This window comes from Enhydra lutris, unplaced genomic scaffold (assembly GCF_002288905.1).
Source record: "Enhydra lutris kenyoni isolate GAN:26980312 unplaced genomic scaffold, ASM228890v2 scaffoldscaffold50, whole genome shotgun sequence".
Taxonomy (NCBI): Eukaryota; Metazoa; Chordata; class Mammalia; order Carnivora; family Mustelidae; genus Enhydra; species Enhydra lutris.
The window spans coordinates 15413103-15436953 of NW_019154134.1; the positions used below are offsets into that span (position 1 = coordinate 15413103).

The window sequence follows — 23851 nt, forward strand, 5'->3', positions numbered from 1 at the left end:
CTTCTTCACTTTCCCTCCTGACTTCCTAACTATTAAGAACCGTTGCTTCTAGTTTCCAGACACTCTTGAAGTTAAAGGAGAACAAGAAGTTAAAGGAGGGACACGTTCAACAGACCTGTTTAGGGAATTCACATTCTTATGTTTAAACTTACACTTTGTGTTGATAAACAGGATTACTTCCTTTATCCATTTTGTACCACAAACCTGTGAGATGGAAGAATGTGCCAAGTTGTGCTACTTTAAACTAATATCATGTCCTCCTTTTATAAAGAAGATCTTAGACATAAAATGACTTCTCACTGTGACATTTACCTTTCTTCCTATTTTATGTGTCTAGACATCTCCCTAGCAATTTATTCATTCCTGAAAACATAATCCTAAATTTTTGATAATACTGCCACCAACTGGTGGTGTTGACCCATTTTGCCAAACATAGTTATTTTGCTTGAGTGAAAAATCCTATTTGATAAACAAATTTTTCCATTTCATGTCATAAATTTAACATAATCAGTAGACCTAAAAACAGACATTGCCAGATGTACTTTTTTTTTTAAATATTTTATTTATTTATTTGACAGAGAGATCACAAATAGGCAGAGAGGCAGGCAGAGAGAGAGGGGGAAGCAGGTTCCCTGCTAAGCAGAGAGCCCGATGTGGAGCTTGATCCCAGGACCCTAAGATCATGACCTGAGCCGAAGGCAGTGGCTTAACCCACTGAGCCACTCAGGCACCCCTGAGATGTGCTTTTTTAAAAGCTTGTTTTAAATTATTAGCAAGATGCTTATTCATCCTCTTCATTATTTTTTTTAGGGAAAGTACAATGTCTTTTACCCTATTACTACTTTGCAGATTCAAGGGTATTTCAATGCTACAGAAAATGTCTTCCTTTTAGCAGTATTAGTTTATAGGCTACACCTAAGTTTTCTCAGACATTTTCTAAAGTAGTTACTTAAAATTTTAAAACCGAGTTTCACTTTCTTTGATGAAAAATTTTAGTTCTATCAAAACACTAGCAATAATACTCATTTATGTGTGGCTTACACTGCAACTACAGAATAAATTATTTCTAAATCTTTAATAAACTGCAACTCAGATTTGACATGCAAGTCAACCGCTACCCCACTTGGTTTTCTTTCTCTGAACCACAGCACAAATATGACTTTAACTGGTTACTAGTTATACTAGTAGAGAGATGGTACATGAAACAGAACTTTTAGAATAATGATAGGACCTCTTTAAAATTATTTTAACATTTTATTGCTGTCTATATGTAATGCAAATAATGGCTTCTGGTGATGGTAAAGCATTCCAGAATTACAGACCAGGGCTACATACTTGTTAAAACCTGCTTTACATAAACCATACAGTAATATTTAGGCTTAATATAGAAATTCGGAGCTAGGAGGCAAATCCTAATAGACTGGATTTAAAACATCTCATTATTAAGTTTGACATTTCCCAGAGGGAACTACAAAATCTTAACTAATAATTAGTGAAAGAATACAACGACAAATAGTCATAAGAGCCTGAGAAAAATATTTCTTAAAAAAGAAATCACACATAAACACTATTATGTACATTATAATCAGGTCTAAGCACAATTTTTACATTGTGTTTAGTAATATGCTAACAATGTGAATTGCAAAGTTTAGCAAAATTGGTGAAATGAACTTAATTTATAAGGAAAACAAGTTCACATGTTAGTGCTAGACTTCTTTTTCCCAATTACCTAGTAGAGAAAACAGGTCAAGGGCTCACAGGCAAATGTTAACATATTTTTTATTCTTCACAGTTACTATAATCAATTATTAAATAATTTAATTCATAAGTGTTACTTATATGCACAAATTACACTTGTAACAGCATGACTTTTACTTGAAAAATAAAGGATGAAATATTTACTTATTTACATACTGCCCATAACACTGATGGACTTCTTTTTAATGCTTTGTATTCTAAAAGTTTTGCTGTTTATTTTAAACAAACAAAAGTACATTTGAAGAGAATGAACCAAAACAGTGCCACCTAAGAGGGACATCTCCTAGCATTTCAACTAATAAGACTCGGGATTATTCAGCTTCATCCTAAAGGCTGAGGAGCATTAAAAAAATAGTAATAACAAAACCCAATCTAGCCATGTTTAAATATAAGTCATATGGCCATAATAAGTGAGTATCCTTAAAAAATGAAAAACTGAAAAGCACAAAATTTTAAACTTTTACAACACTGCATAATAAATGTGATGTAAAGTTTCTGAACATTTCTTTTCCTTCCTTAACTTTTCAAGGCCTTACCATGAAGAGCCTTAATAATGTCTTATTGTCAAGACAAGTGTATTTATTTTGGGAAAGCATTTAAAGTAACTGATTCTCCACTACTTTAAATGACTTCTCTTAAGGTAAATGTAGTTTCCAACTTAGATCTCTATCTTTTATGTACAGCCAACCCTGGTTCTGTGTGTAACTTACTACATTTTGCCTATGGTCATTCCCACTAAGGATGCAGTATTATTTTAAAAAGAAACTAACTACTTTAAATGTGCTGAAAATAGGAGAACCAATTTAGAGCTGTGACCTAGGAAATAACACTTCGAGGTTCAACCCTGGAAATGGGTCTTTCATAAGTGAAGATTAACTACAACATAACTGACTTTCACAGTTTTATTATTAATTGTTCTTCAGTTTAATACTAATCTGACACTCATATCTAGTTAGATAACATTTCATCTGACTCACTGGGTTTTATATAAAAGGGCTTAGAGAAAGTTTCAATAAAACATTATAAAATATTAATTTTCTGTAGTTTATAGTACTTAGCATTAAAGATATTCTGTTACGCTGAACAAAGAAGTAAAGTAATCCTGTTACCCCAAGATGCAGTCTGGATTCTATTTCATTACGTCACTGCTTTTTTGCTACTAAATACTGCCAAAATCCAGGTAAAAGGAAAGATAAAGAAGAAGCCATGCTTTACTTGCTTCATACAGAGGTTCCATTCAGTATTCAGTTGCCTATTCCTTTTTTAATTGAAAGAATAAACCTTCATCTTACCCTTTCTCCGACTACTTCTTTGCCAATATATGGGTCACACATAATGTGAAAAACTTAAATAACAAATGTATGTTTTTTAAAAAATGTATCTTCAAGAAGTCCCTACTTAATGCAATTTTAATCTGCTCACATGTTTAAATTTTATTACAGAGTAATTTTTTAAAAGGCAATATTGTACTGAATTCCCCACCCAAGATTCCTTTTAAATATACATCCTAAATAAACTCTTTGAGATGTAGAATTTCTTATAACATTTATGTGCAAAATAACTCTTAACCACAAAACTTTAAATAACTTCTGCATTTAAAATCAAGCAACATCCAATACTCCAGCAGCCACAAGTTGCCTTGAGAGCCAATCTAACCCCTCATAAAGTCCCATACCACTTCGAGCATCACAGCCCTGAATATACCAGCTACGGCCACAGCACAATTTATGCAGACTGAGAAGTTCAGTGATTTCTTCTACTGACAGAGCTCCAGCAACATCCTGAAAGATATATACATATCAGAATCTTTTTTATAATCAGCCCATCAAAATTACCATTTAAAACGAAGTCTGTTGGTACCATTCTAACAGAAAGCTAAAGTTAAAACCTAGATTCACCCCTCAGTAATTATTCTGTGATTAATAAGTATAGAGAAAAGTAGAGTTGTGATTAAGATCATTTATAGTATAGTCTGTAAGAATGGCCTTACAGTGAAATCAATAAAGGTGATGAAACCTGAATGAAAGATACTGCCTGAGTCATACGGCATCAACTTAAAAGAAACAGGTTAATGCATGCGTATCACAAAAATGGCTTATACATAGAGTTTATATAATGAACAGTAACTAAACTCCCACTCCAAATACTCCTGAACACCCCTACTTCCTAGATGCAACCACGAATTATGATTTCTTATATAGTTGTCCAGATAATTTCCATGCACATTCATACAAATAAACAGAAACACACTTTAGCTTTTTTTTTTTTTTTTAACTTAACACATCTTAAATATAGATATCTTTCCATTATTTGGACAAGAAGACCTACATTATTTTTAACATCTGAATTGCATTCCAGGGTGTAGGTGCAAGATAATTTTCTTAATCGGTCCTTTACTTAATATCTAGATTGAGGTTCTGTTTATGTGCTATTACAAGTACATACATATACATATGTAACATATTTTTAACTACATTCATTTGCAACATTATCTGCAGGATAACCTTAGGATATTTATATCTGGAATACATTACTAGAGGTAGAATTGTATGGTGCAAGGGTATATGCATCTAAAATTTTGATAGGTATGGTACTGCCAAATTGCCCTCCAAGAAAATGTGTTTAAAACCACACCATACAGTATATGTGAGTCTGAAGATTATGAAACATTTTTAACAATTTAAGTGGAAATGATATTCCACTTTGCCTTATCTGCATGTCTTTTTCAGTAAGTAAAGCAAAGTGTATCTGCTTTTAGTAGTTTGCCTTTTATTTTTTTTTGTTAAGAGGGAAATCCCTTATTCTTCATCCTACCCTTCCTTTTTATGAGATCTTAGCCCTTCTACTGTATGGAAAAGCATTCTCATCCTCCTAGAAGCATAGACTCAAGATCTAGGAATATGTAGCTTCTCCCTGTCCTTGACCGTCCCCATTCAGACACCAAATTCTAACAAATCTACCTTCATAAACTCTTTTCCATCTGCTTCCACCCTTCCATTCCTTTAACTCAGAGTCTTGTTAACTCTCCCACTTGAATTATTACAGCAATTCACTGCATCTGCCTGTCTCTAGTCCCTTCCCCCTGATTAATTCTGTGTCCTACCCCCAGATTACAGTCTTAAAACACAGATATGAGTCTGAAAACCTTTTGCTGGTTTTCCTTTGTCATGGAATAAAATCTAAGTTTTTCAGCCTAGACCTCATTGATGCTCCCCTAAAACATTCATGCTTCCATTTTCTCTGCCTACAGTGTTCTTTCACATACTGACTCAAGTCCTACCCATAATTTGAACTCTTATAATTTCAACTCAAATCCCACTGTACACATCTTTTATAAGATGCCACCTTTAGAACCACTCTATTTTTCCATGACACGTTAATATTACTGAAGTTACTTACCAGTTTTCTATGTATTAGAATCTCATATACAGTCACTTACATGTTTACAAACGTATATAGGAGTTTCTGGTAAGCATCAACCACCTTATATACTCCAAGGTACCAAGAAGAGCACTTTCTATATATATTGTATTTAAAATACCCAGCACAAACTTCTTAAATATCTATCAAATTATCAGTTTTGAAATTACTTTATGCTACCTTATGACATAGAATACACAAAATACTAAATAAGTATTCTGAAATATAAACGTCTTACCTGTTTGTTAGCAAAAATCAGGAGCAAAGCATCTCGGAGTTCTTTTTCCGTTAACAACTTTGCAAGTTCACTGTGTGCTTCACTAACTCTGTCTCTATGACTGCTATCAACAACAAATACAACAGCTACCCCCCCCAAAAAAAAACGAATTAGTCATTTGTTAACTTTCATAAATGGACCAAATATTTTAATGGTCTCATTATTTTATTATGGTTAGTCTACTATTTACTATGTTTTTCACAGAAAGGCTGCCTACTATAAGAGCACCTAGCAATACTTAACAGTATGACCTCAAGTAGTTCACCTAACTTTTCAGATCTCTTCATTTCCTCATGTGTAACAGGATTTACAACACTTGCTCCACCAAACACAAAGTGCTGTGTATATGAATATTCTTCTTAATTAGAATATACCTTTCATGATTTCCATAATGATGCTACTTGTTCCTTTTTTAAGTTTTTAATCACCCAATGTTCATCTTGACAAGTGCATTCCTTAATCCCCATCACCTTTTCCATCTGTCCCCCATTTAACTCCCCATGATAACCAACAGTTTGTTCTCTATAGTTAAGAGTCCGTTTCTAGATTTCTCTCTTTTCTCCCCCCTTTGCTTGCTTGTTTCTTTTTTTTTTAATACTTTTTTAAAAAAAGATTTTATTTATTTGACAGACAGATATCACGAGTAGGCAGAGAGGCAGGCAGAGAGAGAGGAAGGGAAGCAGGCTCCCTACTGAGCAGAGAGCCCAATGCAGGGCTTGATCCCAGGACCCTGGGATCATGACCTGAGCCGAAGGCAGAGGCTTTAACCCACTGAGCCACCCAGGCGCCCCTTAATACTTTTTTTTTTTAAGATTTTATTTGTTTATTTGACAGAGATCACAAGTAGGCAGAGAGGCAAGCAGAGAAACAGAGGGGGAAGCAGGTTCCCCGCTGAGCAGAGCCCAATGCGGGGCTCGATCCCCGGATGCTGAAATCACAACCTGAGCTGAAGGCAGAGGCTTTACCCACTGAGCCACCCAGGCGCCCCTGCTTGTTTCTTAAAATCCACATGAGTGAAGCCATATGGTCTTTGTCTTTCTCTGACTTATTTCACTTAACATTATACTCTCTAGCTCCATCCATGTTATTGCAAATGACGAGATTTCATTTTTTTATGGCTGAGTAATATTCCATTTTATTAATTCCCTTTGAATTAATGTTTTTGTATTCTTTGGGTAAATACCTAGTAGTCCAACTGCTAGATCATAAAGTAGTCCTAATCTTAACTTTTTGAGGAAATCCATACTGTTTTCCAGAGTGGCTGCACCAGTTTGAATTCTAATCAACACTGGAAGAGGGTTCCTTTTTTTTCCCCACATCCTCACCAAAACCTGTTATTTCTTATATTGTTGACATTATTGACTGGTGTAAAGTGATATCTCACTGCAGTTTTGTTTTGCATTTCCCTGATGGTAAATGATGATGAGCATATATTCATGTGTCTGGTGGCCATCTGGATGTCTTCTTTGAAGAAATGTCAATTCATGTCTTCTGACCATTTTTTAATTGGATTATTTGGTTTTTGGATCTTGAGTTGTGTAAGTTCTTGATGTATTTTGGATACTAACCCTTCATTGGATATGTCATTTACAAATACCTTTTCCCATTCCATAGGTTGCCTTTTCGTTTTGTTGTTTTCCTTCGCTGTGTAGAAGGTTTTTATTTTGATGTAGTCCCAGTGTTTATTTTTCCTTTTGTTTCGCTTGCCCCAAAGGACCTATCTAGAAAAAAGTTGCTAGGCCAATGTCAGAGAAATTATTACCAGTGCTCTTTTCTAAGCTTTTTATGGCTGCAGGTCTAACATTTAGGTCTTTAATTCATTTTGAATTTATTTTCATGTATTGTGTAAGAAAGTGGTCCAGTTTCATTTTTTTTTTTTTACATGTCGTCGCTTCCAGTTTTCCCAACACCATTTGTTTAAAAGACTGTCTTTTTCCAATTGGATATTCTTTCCTGCTTTAGCAAAGGTTAACGGACTGTACAATTGTGGGTTTATTTCTGGGTTTTCCATTCTGTTCTATTGATCTTTATGTCTATTTTTGTGCCAGTACCATAATGGTTTACTACAGCTTTGTAATTTAACTTGGAAGTCCAGAATTGTGATACTTCCAACTTTGCTTTTCGTTTTCAAGATTGCTTTGGCTATTCAGGGTCTTTTTAGGATTGTTTGTTCTAGCTCTGTGAAAAATGCTGTTGGTATTTTGATAGGAATTGCATTAAGTGTGTAGATTGCTTTGGGTAGTATAGACATTTTAACAATATTTGTTCTTTCATTTTTTTAAGTATTTTTTTAGGACTTTATTATTCATTTGAGAGTGACAGAGAGAGAGAGAGAGAGAGAGAGAGAGAGAGCGCAAGCAGGGGGAGAAGCAGAGGGAAGGCAGCAGCAGACATCCCACTGAGCTGAGAGCCTGATGTGAGCCTCGATCTCACGACCTGGAGATCATAACCTAAGCCAAAGGCAGATGGTGCTTAACCATCTGAGACACCGAGGCACTCCATATTTTTCTCAATCCATAAGCATGAAATGTGTTTCCATTTCTTTGTTTCATCTTAATTTGTTTGATCGGTGTTTTTAGAGATTTCAGAGTATGGGTCTTTTATCTCTTTGGTTACGTTTATACCAAGGTATCATTATTATTTTAGGTGCAACTGTAAATGGGATTATTAACTTCTCTTTCAGCTGCTTCATTACTGGTGTATAAAAATGCAACAGAATTCTGTAAATTGATTTTGTATCCTATACCTTAACTGACTTCGTTTATCTAACAGTTTTTGGTGGTCTTTCAGGCCAGATACATACACACTATCACATCATCAGCAAACATTGAAAGTTTTATTTCTCCTTGCCAATTTGGATGCCTTTTCTTTTTTTGTCTGATTGCTGTGGCTAGCCCTTCCAGGACTATGCTGAATAAAAGTGATGAGAACGGACATCTTGTTTTGTTCCTAACCTTAGGGGAAAGGTTCTCTTTGATGATGTTAGCTGTGGGTTTTTCATAGATGGTCTTTATTACGTTGAGGTATGTTCCCTCTAAACCCACTTTGTTGAGGGTTTTTATCATAAAGAGATGTACTTTGTTAAATGCCTTTTTTTTTTAATCTATTGAAATGATCATATAGTTTTTATCCTTTCTTTTATTGACATGATCTATCATGTTGATTGATTTGCAATTACTGACACACACTTGCAACCTAGGAATAAATACAAATTGGTCGTGGTGAATGATCTTTTTATATCGTTGGATTCAATTTGTTGGTATTTTATTGAGGATTTTTGCATCTTTGTTCAGAGAAATCGGATGGTAGTTCTTTTTTGTGTTATCCATCTGGTTTTGATATCAGGGTAATGCTGGCCTCACAGAATGAATTTGGAAGTTCTTCCTTTTCTATCTTTTAGAATAGTTGAGAAGAATAGGTATTAACTCTTCTTTAAATGCTTGGTAGAATTCTCCTGCAAAGCCATCTGATCCTGGACTTTGGTTTGTTGAGAGTTTTGTTTTGTTTTGTTAACTATTTTACTTATTGGGGGCGCCTGGGTGGCTCAGTGGGTTAAAGCCTCTGCCTTTGGCTCAGGTCGTGATCTTAGGGTCCTGGGATCGAGTCCTGCGTTGGGCTCTCTGCTCAGCAGGGAGCCTGCTTCCTCTTCTCTCTCTCTGCCTGCCTCTCTGACTACTTGTGATCTGTCAAATAAATAAATAAAACCTTAAAAAAAAGATTTTACTTATTTATTTGAGAGATAGAGAGAGAGGGAAGCACAAGCAGTGGGGAGGGGCAGAGGGAGAGAAGAAGTAGACTACCCACTGAGTGGGGAGCCAGATGCAGGGCTGGATCCCAGGACTCCTAGATCGTGACCTGAGCCAAAGGGAGACACTTAACTTACTGAGCCACCCAGGTACCTTTATTTTCTGGGAGTTTTTTGGTTACTGATTCAATTGCTTTGCTGGTAATCAGACAGTTCAAATTTTCTATTTTTTTCTTATTTCAGTTTTAGGAGTTTATGTTCCTAGGAATTTATCCATTTCTTCTAGATTGTCCAATTTGTTCACATATACTTTTTCATAATATTCTAATTGTTTGTATTTCTGTGGGGTTTTTTTTGTTATTGTTAAACGTTTTTCCTCTCATTTGTGATTTATTTGGTTCCTTTTTCTTTCTTGATAACTCTGGCTAGCAGTTTATCAATTTTATTGACTTTTTTTTTATGAACAAGCTCGTGGTTTCACTGATCTGTTCTATAAGTTTTTTTAGTTCCTGTATCATTTATTTCTGCTCTAATCTTATTATTTCTTTCCTTCTACTGGTTTTGGGCTGCATTTGTTTGTTCTTTTCCTAGCTCCTTTAGGTATAAGGTTAAGTTGAGATTGTCTTACTTCTTGAGGTAGGCCTGTATTGCTACAGAGTTCCCTCTTAGAACAGCTTTTGCTGCATCCCAAAGGTTTTGAACCACTGTGTTTTCATTTTCATTTGTTTCCACATACTTTCTGAGTTCTTCTTTGATTTTTCAGGTTGACCCATTCATTGTTTAGTAGCATGTTATTTAACCCCTATATATTTGCAGTCTTCCCATATTCTTTCCTGTGGATGACTTCTAGTTTCATAGCATTGTGGTCAGAAAAGATGCATTGAGGGATTCCTTGATGGCACAGTTGTTCAGCTCAGGTCATGATCTCAGGGTCATGGGGTTAAGCCCCACATGGGGCTCTGTAGGAGGTCTGCTTGAGATTCTCTCTTTCCCTCTCCCTCTCCATTTGCCCATCCCCCACTCACACTAAGTAAATAAATCTTTAAAAAAAGAAAAATAAAGAAAAGATGCATTGATCTTTTTGAATTTGTTGAGGCATCTTTTGTGGCCTATGATGCTACTTATTCTTTGACTACTACTTTCTTGGCCAAAAAATAATCTAAATAAATCACCATCTTTATCTCTCCAAAGTATTCTCTCTAGGTGCCTTACACAGCACCTTCCACATATACTGCATTCAAAATAGACAGCAGAAACATCACAAGTATATACTGAATTGATTCCCTTTTGAAATCTTTCTAGCTACCTCATGGTAACTAAAAATCCCGACTTTTCAACCGTTCCTCATGTTCAAAATCCCATTTTTTCCCTATTAATCACTGTATCAAAAATCCCAATGTAAAAATAATTACCTAGTTTCTCTGCTAGGTGGAAGGTATGATGATATATGAAACGTGGCATGAACTTAAGTTTCATGTTGGTTACAGGCAAAAGCATAAAATGGGGCCTAAATATAAAAAATACTTTAGGTGGAATGTGTGGTAAAACAGTTTGGCCAAAAGCAAACCACTGCAGGTTCTTCTGGAGTAACTGAGAGATTATAATGAGACAAATATTTTACTGAATTGAAGAGAGCAGCGGAAACATACACCAAGAATTCTGTCCTTCCTCACAATATTACCAGTGATCACACTCATATGAATAGTAATAATGTACTTTAACTGTTAAGAGCAGCAAGCGGTATGTACTCCTAACTGCCTAGATATAAAAGGTAAGTATAGTTTTAAGCTATGATTTTTTTAAATGAATAAACCGAAGTACATATCCCAATCTTTCCACCTTAGCATTTTAATAAAAATAAATTTCACTAGTTAAAATCAATTCCACAGAAAACTGGCATCATAAAATTCTGAAAAACTAAGATATCAATTTTCATTCTTACCTTGGGTATTGAGGTAATAATGTTTCCACAATGGTCTTAATTTGTGTTTTCCACCTACATCCCAAATAGTGAACTTTAGATTTTTATATTCTACAGTTTCCACATTAAAACCTGTTTTTAAAAAAAGTTACTTTAATACTGAATTTGTATTTATAATGAATAACACACCAAACACAGGTGACCCACTGTTTAGAATTGTGATAATACAAGTTATCTTCATACAGCAATATCTACTACTGCCCCAACCAACTCCACTCTTAATAAACCTAGATGGAGAATATATACCTTTAAGAGCTATTAGCCCTCTAAGCCTCCAGCAAGATCCTTAGATCCTGAAACTCAAATACCTAACAGCTCTGCACCACTACCACTCCCTCACCCTAATCCTCACCAATCCTTTAATCCTTCCAACTGTCCCACCAACACTGTTCTGTCTTAATATCCCACCATCCACATTTCAATCCCACAGCACTGAACCTTCCATTTTTTTCTCAGACATGTTAGTGTCTTAGAGCCAGTAAAGAGCCCACCACAGTGCCATACTGGCATAAAATAAGACCCCCCAAGAACTCAGCTATAAGCTAGGTTTTGTCTATAAAGCATCCATCAAAGTAAAAAGCAGTACTTAGACTTACCAATTGTTGGAATAGGCTGCATGAATTCATCCTGTTTTAACTTAAACAAAATAGTAGTTTTTCCAGCACCATCTAATCCTAACGTAACAACTCGGATTTCCATTTTTGGTCCAATGTGAACTCTATTGTCCTGTAATTTTTAAAAATTTAAATCTTATTTTGATATGGAATTTAAAAGTACTAGCATTTATACTTTTATTTATAATATTTTTGTTAATTATTTCATCTCCTACTCATTCCTCTGATTCCATGGACAAATAGCAACCCGTATTATTATAATTTTGTTGCACAAATCTAATTCCTTACAGAACTGAAATAACAAACATTAAAAAAAAAAAAACTATAAGCCTGTGGTAACAGGTATAAAATATGCAAAGATGTAATCTGTGATATTAAAACATAAAGTATGGGGGAGTGGAGCTATAAAAGAATAGACCGTTTATATGCAGAAGAAGTTAAATTCTTACCACTTTCCAACAGAATGTTATAACAAGATGTTCTTTGTAATAGCAACGGTAAACACAGAAATCCACAGAATATACACAAAAAGAAATGACTAAGGAATCAAACCATGACACTATAAAAATTCACTGAGGGGCGCCTGGGTGGCTCAGTGGGTTAAAGCCTCTGCCTTTGGCTCAGGTCATGATCTCGGGGTCCTGGGATCAAGCCCCGCATCGGGCTCTCTGCTCAGCGGGGAGCCTGCTTCCTCCTCTCTCTGCCTGCCTCTCTGCCTACTTGTGATCTCTGTCTGTCAAATAAATAAAATCTTCAAAAAAAAAAATCACCGAGACACAGAAGAAGGCAATAAGGCAAAAGGAAAAGAAAAAAGCTGTAAGATATATAAAAAACAATGAACAAAATGGTAATAACAAGTCCTTAACTATTAATAATTACTTGAAATATAAATGGGTTTAATTCCCCAATGAAAAGACACAGTTTGACTAAATGGATAAAAAATACCCAAGATCTAACAATATGCTGTTTATAAGAGACTCACTTCATATTTAAGGACATAAGAAGGCTGAAAGTGAAGAAAAAGAAAAAGATATTCCATGTAAACCATATTCCAGAGAGCAGGGGTGGCTATCCTAGAATGAGACAAAATAGACTTTAAATCAAAAACTGTTTTAAGAGGGGCGCCTGGGGGGGGCGCCTGGGTGGCTCAGTGGGTTAAACCTCTGCCTTGGGCTCAGGTCATGGTCTCAGGGTCATGGTCTTAGGGTCCTGGGATCAAGCCCTGCATCAGGCTCTCTGCTCAGCAGGGAGCCTGCTTCCCTTCCTCTCTCTCCCTGCCTGCTTCTCTGCCTACTTGTGATCTCTGTCAAATAAATAAATAAAATCTTAAAAAAAAAAAAAAAAAGAGGGGTGCCTGGGTGGCTCAGTGGGTTAAAGCCTCTGCCTTTGGCTCAGGTCATGATCTCAGGGTTCTGGGATCGAGCCCCGCATCGGGCTCTCTGCTTCACAGGGAGCCTGCTTCCCTTCCTCTCTCTCTGCCTGCCTCTCTGCCTACTTGTGATCTCTGTCTGTCAAATAAATAAATAAAATCTTTAAAAAAAAAAAACTGTTTTAAGAGACAAAAGTTCATTATATATTGATAAAACGGTAGATTTACAAATAATGTATAACAATTACAAATATTTGGATTTTAAAATATGGATAAAAGTTCCAAAATGAGACCCAAAACTATAAAACTCTTAGAAGAAAACATAGTGCAAAATCTTCATGACAATGGATTTGGCAGGGATTTTTTTTTTTTTTTGGATATCACACCAAAAACACAGTTGACAAAAGCAAAAGTAGACAAATGGGACCAAATCAATCTTAAATTTTTGTGACTCAAAGGACACTATCAACAAAGTAAAGAAGCAACTCACAAAATGTGACCAAGTATTTGGAAATCATGTATCTAAGAATGGATTCCCTACTACAATATATAAAGAACTCCTACAGCTCAATGAAAAAAATCAAGGAACTCAATTAAAAAACAGGCAAAGGGGACGCCTGGGTGGCTCAGTTGGTTAAGCGGCTGCCTTCGGCTCAGGTCATGATCCCAGCATCCTGGGATCAAGTCCCACATCGGGCTCCTTGCTCGGCGGGGAGCCTGCTTCTCCCTCTGCCTCTGCCTACCACTCTGTCTGTGCTCATGCTCTCTCTCTCTCTAACAAATAAATAAATAAAATCTTTAAAAAAACAAACAAACAAAAAAAAAAAACAGGCAAAGGACTTGTACAAAATTTGTCCAAAGAAGATATAAGCTGGCCAATGAGCATATGAAATGAGGCTCAACTTCATTAATCATCACAGAAATGCAAATCAAAACCATGATGAGATATCACCTCACATCTAACAGGATGGCTACTATCTAAAAAAAAAAAAAGAAAAAAAATTAATGTGTTGATGAAAATGTGGAAAAACTGCAACCCTTGTGCACTGTTGGTAGGATTACAAATGGTACAACCACTATGGAAAACAACATTTCCTCAAAAATATAAAAATATAACTGCCATATCTAGTAATCTCACTTCCAGATACATACCAAAAGAAATGAAAGCAAGGTCTCAGAGGAATATGTGTACACCCATGTTCACAGTTACACTATTTATAATAGCCAAGATGTGGAAGCAACCCAAATGTCCATCAATGGATGAATGTATAAATAAAATGTATATGCAAACAATGCAGTATTATTTAGCCTTAAAACAGAAGAAAATTCTGTCACATGCCACAATATGGGTGAACTGAGGATATACTAATTGAGATTAGCCAGTCATAAAAAAACAAATACTGACTATATGGCTCCACTTATATATTGGTCATTACATGAGGTATTTCAAATACTAAAATTCACAAAAAACAGAAGTAGAATGGTAGTTCCCAAGAGGTGGTGAGAGAGGGGGAAAGGGGAGTTACTGTTTATATGGCATGGAAGTTCAGTTTTTCAAAATGCAAAATTCCTGGAGGTATACTGAATGTAAATATACTTAACAATACTGAACTGTACAATTAAAAATGGTTAAGGGTGCCTGGGTGGCTTAGTGAGTTAGGCATCTGACTCCTTGATTTTAACTCAGGTTATGATCTCAGGGTCATGAGCTCAAGACCTGCATCAGGCTCCCTCCATGCTGAGCATGGAGCCTGCTTGAGATTTTCTCTCTCCCTCTGCTTCTCCCCTCTCCCTATGCTCACGTTCTCTTTCAAAAAAAAAAAAAAAAAAAAAAAAGGATAAGATAGTAACTTTTCCATTTTTTACACACACACACAAATGTGGTATATCTGCACAATAAAGTACCCTGAAAAAAAAAAAAAAGAAAAGAAAATGTAACTGAATACTGCTATGAAGTAATCTCTAGGACGTAAACTTATGTGAAAAGAACAAAGAGGAGAAGTAATGTTTTCTACCTTTAAATATGATGAGTGTACATACAAATATGTGAATAAATGTATTTCCGTGTATTGTTTTTTACATGATGAAGAAAACTAAGGAAAAACTCTTGAGGCTTTTCTATGGAGAAAGGAGGAAAAGCACTGAGGGGTTAGGGATAGAAGCTGGACTTCTCTAAATAAACCCTGCTTTGTAGATTCGACTCTGGACCATGTAAATGTTTCACAGAGCTATAAAATAAGATTAAGTTCTGGGGCGCCTGGGTGGCTCAGTGGGTTAAAGCCTCTGCCTTCGGCTCAGGTCATGATCTCAGGGTCCTGGGATCGAGCCCCACATCAGGCTCTCTGCTCAGCAGGGAGCCTGCTTCCCTTCCTCTCTCTCTGCCTGCCTCTCTGCCTACTTGTGATCTCTGTCAAATAAATAAATAAAATCTTTTAAAAAAAAATAAGATTAAGTTCTAAAAAAACAGACCCTAAAAAAGGAAAATAAAATGAAACAAATGAACTTTTTAGATTAGAGGAAATTAACTGTAAAAGAGACCAAAATATATCAACCAAATGGCAAGTACAGGCCTTGTTTGGTTGGATTCTGTTTCCAGAAACAAAACATTTTTTTAGCTGTCTGGAAAATTTGAATAACTAACTGGATAATGGTTAATATTAGAGATTCATTATTAAATTTTTTTAGGTTTATAACAATATTTTGGTTATGTTTTTTAAAATAGTCCTTACCTTTTACAAATACACACAACAATATTTCATAGATGAAATGATATGCTGGGATTTGTTCCAAAATAACCTGAGAGACTGCAGGTAGAAAGGGGAATGCGGAAAAGGATAGATGAAATAAAGTTTTTAATTGTTAAAGTAGGTGATGGGTACATGGAGATTCATTACACCACTTTCTATTTTCCACTGATAAAAGTTTTTTTCAAAAAACCCTATGAATTTCTGGGGCGCCTGGGTGGCTCAGTGGGTTAAAGCCTCTGCCTTCGGCTCAGGTCGTGATCCCAGGGTCCTGGGATCGAGCCCCGCATCGGGCTCTCTGCTCAGCGAGGAGCCTGCTTCCTCCTCTCTCTCTGCCTGTCTCTCTACCTAATTGTGATCTCTATCTGTCAAATGAATAAATAAAAAAAAAAAAAAAAAATCTTAAAAAAATTAAAAAAAATAATAAAAAAAAAAACCCTATGAATTTCTTAGTTGTCTCTTCAAGCTGATTATCATGGAATGTAAAACAATTATGATTTATCAGAAGCCATACCTAAAAATGAAGTACTGTACATTACCTTTGTAAAAGTGACAGGGATACTGGCATCCAACTGAATGTGATCTGCAACCTCTGTAAACTGCTGCTGCTGTTTTTGCAGTGTTTCTAGTAACCTTGTAATTTCCTGCTTTGCCAAAACAACTCTACAATCATCCTAGAAAAGAGAATATAGTTTTCTGGTAAACTTGTTACAGGAAGAAGGAAAAAAGAGTTATCACCAAAAATCAAGAAAAATTAACATTATCGTATTCAAAGTTAGCTTAAATATAAATTTGACTAGACTAATAATTGGGCATTAATAAATAATTAAAGAGCCTTTCAATAGAAGAATAGTTAAATTGTGGTATATTCAGAAAGGCTACACTATACCACAATGAGAACAGCCACAATGATACCTAACGATATGAATTTCATAAACATAACATCAAGTAAAAGAAGATATGACAAGAAGACTTCATACTGCATGATTCTATTTTTATTAATTACCAAAAGAGACAAAAATAGTATATGCATTAGAAGTCAGGGTAATGGTTTATCCTCAGAGGGGAAGGCAGGTGGTTATTAGAAGGGAATATGAAGGGTTTCTAGGGGTGCTGGTAATGTTCTGTTATTTAATATGGGTGTTAGTAACACAGTAATGCCCAGTCTGAAAATTCAGCCAGCTGAACCCTTATGCACACTATATGTATGTTGTACTTTTATAAAAAAACCAAGATATATGTGTATTGGTTTTTAAAAAATTGACTAAAGAGGGGCGCCGGGGTGGCTCAGTGGGTTAAGCCTCTGCCTTCAGCTCGGGTCGTGATCCCAGGGTCCTGGGATCGAGCCCCACGTCAGGCTCTCTGCTTGGCAGGGAGCCTGCTTCCTCCTCCCTCCCTCTCTCTCTCTCTGCCTGCCTCTCTGCCCTCTTGTGATCTCTCTGTGTCAAATAAATAAATGAAAATAAATAAATAAATAAAATCTTTAAAAAAAAAATTGACTAAAGGTGAAATTGAAAAGCTTCTCTTGCCCTCTAGATCTCCAAACTCTCTCTTCAAAGTCAAGCACATTCTAGTTTTTCAAATATCAATCCAGAGATATTCTACACACATAGCAATGTATTCTTCTTAAGACAGAACTCTCCTAACAATAGGTAAGCTCCATGAGAGCAGCGGTGTGTAGTTTTTGCTCACTGTTGCAAATTTACATTAGTTGATTATGAACTAGTAAACTTTGCTTATTATTTGCATGTCATTCCAGCTGCTCAGAACAAAACCCTTGAAACTCTTGCCTTCTACTCTCTCATGTCCCACATAACGAATGAATCCTATTGGATATCCAGAATCTGGACACTTCTTACTCCTACTAGCCAAGCCACTATTCTCTCTCATGTGGAATTCTACAATAGCCTCCAAATTCCTTCTTTCTCCTAACATCTTCCCTCCATCTTAGCCCTCCTTCAATCTATTTTTTACATATCAAAGTCATCTTAAAGTAAGACCCAAGTCATTCTTGTCAAAATTTCACAATCGCTTCTCCATTTCAATCAGTAAAAGCTGAAGTCCTTCCAGTGACCCATAAAGCCTTCCTTACAGATAATTCCCCATTACTTCCAGGTTTCAGCTTCTATTACCCTTTCCTTTACTTACTCTGTTCCACCCATAGTGGCTTCTTCTGCTATTTTTCAAATACACCAGGCAAGTTGCCCTAGGGTTTTTGCTCTAATCATTTCTTAAGCTGGAATATTCTTCCCCACATTACGGCTTGAACAAATTCCTTCACCTTCTTCCTTTATGAGGCTTTGCTCAAAAAGGTTGCTTTAAGTATGTTGTAATCATGTTTAATCTACCTACCTGTTGCAAAGTCTTTTCACAATGGAGACAAGCTGTTGAAACCTGGGACAATAAAATAGTCATATCTTCTTGTTGCTGCCTGAGCCAAATCAGTTTTTCCCGAACATGAGCATCAACAACACTTAGAGCCATTTCTTCTTGACGACACAAAGTTTCATGTAGATCAGAAAAATAAGCTCTGACACATGACCGGGCATTCTCTGCAGTACCTGGTACCTAAGGAAATTAATATTAGTTTGAAACAACTTTAACCATAACCAAGATTTTATATGTGAATTATTGAAAATGTAAATACCATCTATGTCCTTAAAAATTTCAAAATTGCTATCTCAACACTTGATCTTTCTCCTTAACCACAGCCTTTGGACATCCAAATGTTGAAGTGCCAACTGAAGCAAAATGGAATACCTACTCTCCAGTCTGTCCCATGGCCAAACCTAGTTTCCTCCATCTCAGCAACTGGCAATGCGATCCTCCATGCTGTTCAAGCTAAAAAAACTGGAGTCACCCTTAATACTTCTCTTTCAAATTCCATAACTAGCCCCTCGGAAAATTCTGCTAACTTCAAAATATATCCAAAATCTGATCAAGCCTCACCACCTCCACCTCTACCAACGTGATCCATCATCTCTCACCTGATTATTACAACAGTCCTCTAATTGGTCTCACTAGATCTACTCCTGCCCTCTACAGCATGTTCTCCACCAGTAACCAGACCGATCCTTTTAAAATGTTACATCAGAAACAATTATTCTTTTGCCCCAAATTCTCCAAATGTTTCCCATTCCACTGAGAGTAAATGCCAAAATCCTTTATGTGGGGTGTTCAAGGACAGGCACCCTGAGAAAGCAACATCTAAGCAAAGACCTGAAGAAGGTAAGAGAGGAAACCAAATCAGTATCTTGAAGAGCATTCCTGACAGAAAGAAGAGCAAGTAACTAGTAAGACCCTTTCTGATCTCAACTCCTGCTACACTCTGTCACCCTACTCTAGCTGCATTTAGCCTCCCCACAGTTGTTTCATTTGTTTTTATTGAAGTATAGTTGATATACAATGTTATATTAGTTTCAGGTATACAACATAGTGATCTGACAATTCTACACATTACTCAGTGCTCACTCACTACAGTAAGTATAGTCACCATCTGTCACCATACAACCTTATTACAATTATTACTGACTATATTCCCCCCCATGCTGTACTTTTCATTTCTGTGACTTATTTATTTCATAACTGGAAGTCTGTTCCTCTTAATCCCTAAAAATACGGAACACTTCACAAATTTGTAAATCATCCTCACACAGGTACCATGCTAATGATCTTTGCTGTATCATTCCAATTTTAGTGCATGTGCTACTGAAGTGAGCACTCCGCAGTTTCTTAAGTGCACCAGGCATCTCAGGACCTTTGCATTTGCTCTTCTCTCTGCCTAGAATGCTCTTCCTCCAAATATTAGCATGGCTCCCTTACTCATCTGCTTTACCTCTTTGCTCAATGTTCCTTTTTCAGGGAGTCTATCCATGAACACCCCATATAAAAGTGCACTCTCCCTCTCTCTTGTTTTTCTCCAAACTCCTAACATTCTTCTGTTGTAAGTATTGACCCTTTTTCCCATATTAGAATATGAACTGCAAAGGCAGAACTTTTTTACTTATACAGCAGTATTTCCTTAGCTAGAACAATACTAAAAGAGTGTCTAGCTCTTATATGTATCCAGTAAATATTCACTGAATAAAATATTTTCACTCCAGCACAATAGAGCCCTCTGTGATGGTGGATACATTCTGTATCTGTGTGGTCCAATATAGTAGCCACTAGCTATACGTACCCGAATATACTTGAAATGCAGCTAATGAAACTGAAAAAACAAATTTTGTATTTTACTAGATTTTTAAATAATTTAAGCGTAAATAGCCATATGTGGGTAATGACTACTGCATTTGACAAAGCAGTACTAGCATCATTCCCCAATGACGAAGCTTTCAATTTGTTTGATTATTAAAGCAAAATATTGCATTTTTGTAGATCCCTGTATATTCCCATCCGAAAATATTCTTTTTGCCTCCATAATTCAATTTAAAAAGGAAGTCTATAACTAATTCCTAAATTCCTTCCTTCTCTTTACAGCTAAACTTCTTAAAAGTTAAATACACTCACTTCCCAACATCCACTTACTCTTCAGTTCACAGGAGGGTATCTTCCTTATTATTTCACAGACATAATAAATTCAATATCTTAATTAAACTTATTACTTTGTTCCACTATCCCTCCCAAAGTTTTTCCTCCTTCCCCATTAATGCATGGTATCACCATCCATTCACTTGGGCAAGAAAGAAATCCAGGCATCATGCCTGACCCTTCAAGTTACTTACAAAATCAGTATTATGAATCAATCACTAAGACCTACCTATTCTACTACTCTAAAATCTCAAGCCCATCTACCTCTCTCCATTCTCACTACTGTATGTAGTATTATAGGCCATAAACATCTCTCAACCAGATAATTTCAGCAACCTCCTATTAATAGGTTCCCCTGCTTCCAATTCATTTTCTATATTGAAAAGTTACCTTTCTTAATGCAAATTTTATTATTTTATTCCTACACGAATTTTTCAATTGCTCATCACTGCCCTTGGGATAAAGTCTAAAATCTTTAACATAGCTAACAAGATCCTACATGACTTGGCCCTTAACTCTCCAACATTTTTTCTTGCCATGTCCCATCCAATACTCAAAGATCCAAGTGTACTGAACTGAGTTGTTTCAATAATGTGTCCAGTTCTTACTTCCAGGCATTTAACATATACTTCCCTCTGTAGGACAATTCACTCCTCCACCCCCCCCAACCTCACTCTTCTCCCTGACTAAATTTCTTCACATCTCAGTTTACTATCTTGTATTCTGGGAAACTTTCCCTGACTCAGCTAAATTAATGCCACTCTTATGCAATGCCAAAGTGTTTTATACTTCCCCCACAAAATACAGTCACCACAGTTGAAACTGGCATTTTTCTACAATGAATTATAAATTCCATAAAGACAAAGCCTTTTCTAAAAACTTATTTTCAGTAACTAGTGTGGTATTGGTACAGTGTAATTGCTCAATAAATACAAGAAGATGAAAAGGTTAGAAGTAAAAAGGGTAAGAAGGTAAAGAAAGCAGAAAAAAAATTCCATACATGTTCTGTGTGGGCCATTCCAATTCCATCTTCCACTATCTGTTCTCCTCCTTCAATGTGTTGAACGATTCCAACTAATTTTCTGGAATAATCTGAAATTTCCTCAGTGAAGGTCCGTATGCAGTGAGCCATATCTAAAATTGATGCTCGGATCTGGTTAGCTTCTGGTTCCAATACTGAATGCTAAAGTGCAACAAAATTAGAGAACAGAACTCATAGTACTGACTAATGATTAAAAAATGTTATTTAAATCACTCCAATGATTAAAAAAAAAGTATCAGTCACAAATGACTTTTATAATAGATTTACGAAAAGCACAAAATAATAAATACTAATTTACCCTCACCCCAAAACTATTTATCCTCCAAAGAAATAATTCAGAATTTGGGAGTCCATTTATTGCTTAATAACAGTTTAAGATGGGGTGCCTGGGTGGCTCAGTTGGTTAAATGTTCAACTCCTGATTTCAGCTCAAGTTGTGATCTCTTGTGAGATCTACCACCCCGATCAGGCTCCACGCTGGGCATGGAGCCTGCTTAAGAGTCTCTCTCCCATGGGGCGCCTGGGTGGCATAGTCCATTAAACCTCTGACTCTTGGTTTTGGCTCAGGTTGTGATTACAGGGTTGTGGGATCAAGCCCTGCATCAAGCCCCACGTCAAGCCCCGCATCTGGCTCCACGTTCAGGACAGAGTCTGCTGAAGTTTCTCTCTACCTCTTCCTCTGCCCCTCCCTGCAATATATTCTCTTTCTCTAAAATAAATAAATCTTTAAGGAAAAAGATATTCTCTCTCCCTACCCCCATCATCCTCCCTCTCTCCTCTTCCTCCCTCCCCCACCAAAAAAAGGGAATCCAAGGGATTCACTTTATATTTTCACCATAAACAGCAGTTCATCAATAGACATAAATATTGTCAACACAATCCAGTGCATTATGAAAACATGCACACAAAGAAATTTTGTTTCCTACTAGAAAGCTATTTTTCAGTGAAGAAAGGAGGATAAGACCTCTCTGAAATTTTTGTTATGATATTCAGAAATTAAATCTCTCATATCTCTTCATGCTATCAAGCTCCACTCATTCATTACTGAATCTTCCCCAATTCCTACTTGGCATAAAGAACCAAATCAATGGGGGGGCCTGGGTGGCTTAGTGGGTTAAAGCCTCTGCCTTCGGCTCAGGTCATGATCCCAGGGTCCTGGGATCGAGCCCCGCATCAGGCTCTCTGCTCAGCAGTGAGCCTGCTTCCCTTCCTCTCTCTCTCTACCTGCCTCTCTACTTACTTGTGATATCTGCCTGCCAAATAAATAAATAAAATCTTAAAAAAAAAAAAAAAAGAACCAAATCAGTGGAAACAAACAGTAGGTTGGTAAACTAGGTAGAGTCATCCAGTCTAATTATATTCATACCTTGTGACCTTGGTGTTTTCCATATTCTTTGCAGACACAGCACATAAGTGGGCTAGTTTGACAGCCTTCTTCCAAGCAAACAAACTCAATGGCATGTACCTGATGCTGAGAGCACATGGTTTTCTCATGAGGTTTATCAGCTAGAGGCACTCGTCTGTGTTTTGCTAATGTCTTTGTAGAATGAGTAACTTGAGAACACTCTGAGCACAAATGAGTTGCACATACAGTGCAATATACAGATGCAACATGCGCTTCATCTTCATCACAACGAATGATGCTCTGATAAACAAAAAATTAATGTCTTCAATCTGAAGCTCAATCATTATAACATGGCAAATTTTAAAATATAAAAGCCCATAATCTTTTTTAACTGACCAAGCTTTGTTTATGAAAATATGCTGGTAATTAAGTAAAAAAGGTCACTTACGACTCATTTAAGAAAGTATTCATTTCTATAAGTAAGTGAGAAGGTACTTCCAAAATTGATTATCAATATGTGCTATGAATTTGAGGCCAAAAATAAAACTGTTCTCATAGGTTCATAGTCAGTGCAAAGATATCTTCCATGAAATACCCTCATTTTACATAAAAGAAACTGAACAATACAGGCTAGAAATCTTATTTTAAAACTAAAAAAATGATAATAAATACATCCCCACTGCTTTTTTTTTTTTAAGATTTTATTTTTTAAGTAATGTCTACACACAATGTGGGGCTTGAACTTACAACCCTGAGGTCAAGAGTCCCATGCTCTGCTGAGACAGCCAGGTGCCCAGGCCCCCACCTCGACTCTGCTTTAAATACTACATATCATGGTGACGTATAGAAAAAAGAGAAACGCAAATGCTATTTTGAGAAGCAGGTGTATGCACAAGAATCAGCTGCAAAGTTTTTAAAAACATAGATGCCCAGACTCTAACCTAGGAAATACTTATTCCCATAGGTTGTAGAAGCCTGATCTGTGTATTTTTTTCTAAAACTCCACAGGTGAGGTTACTGCACAAT

General features: G+C 36.3%; 1 protein-coding gene across 2 annotated transcripts in view; it reads right to left on the bottom strand.

Annotated features, from left to right (window-relative positions):
- Positions 1 to 1241: 1241 nt before the first annotated feature.
- Positions 1242 to 23851, bottom strand: part of LOC111156962 (tripartite motif containing 23) — a 31725-nt gene continuing 9115 nt past the window's right edge. Inside the window, exons 4-12 of one of the 2 annotated variants that reach the window (XM_022518143.1) lie at positions 22847 to 23125; positions 21439 to 21621; positions 18261 to 18476; positions 16448 to 16582; positions 11778 to 11907; positions 11143 to 11253; positions 5417 to 5541; positions 3434 to 3539; positions 1256 to 3103 (exon numbers count right to left, since the gene is read on the bottom strand). In XM_022518143.1, the coding sequence (XP_022373851.1) occupies positions 3042 to 3103; positions 3434 to 3539; positions 5417 to 5541; positions 11143 to 11253; positions 11778 to 11907; positions 16448 to 16582; positions 18261 to 18476; positions 21439 to 21621; positions 22847 to 23125 (1347 nt within the window). In that variant the 3' untranslated portion in view covers positions 1256 to 3041. Of the gene's footprint in view, positions 3540 to 5416; positions 5542 to 11142; positions 11254 to 11777; positions 11908 to 16447; positions 16583 to 18260; positions 18477 to 21438; positions 21622 to 22846; positions 23126 to 23851 lie in introns of both variants that reach the window. The other variant, XM_022518141.1, reaches the window with a different exon arrangement.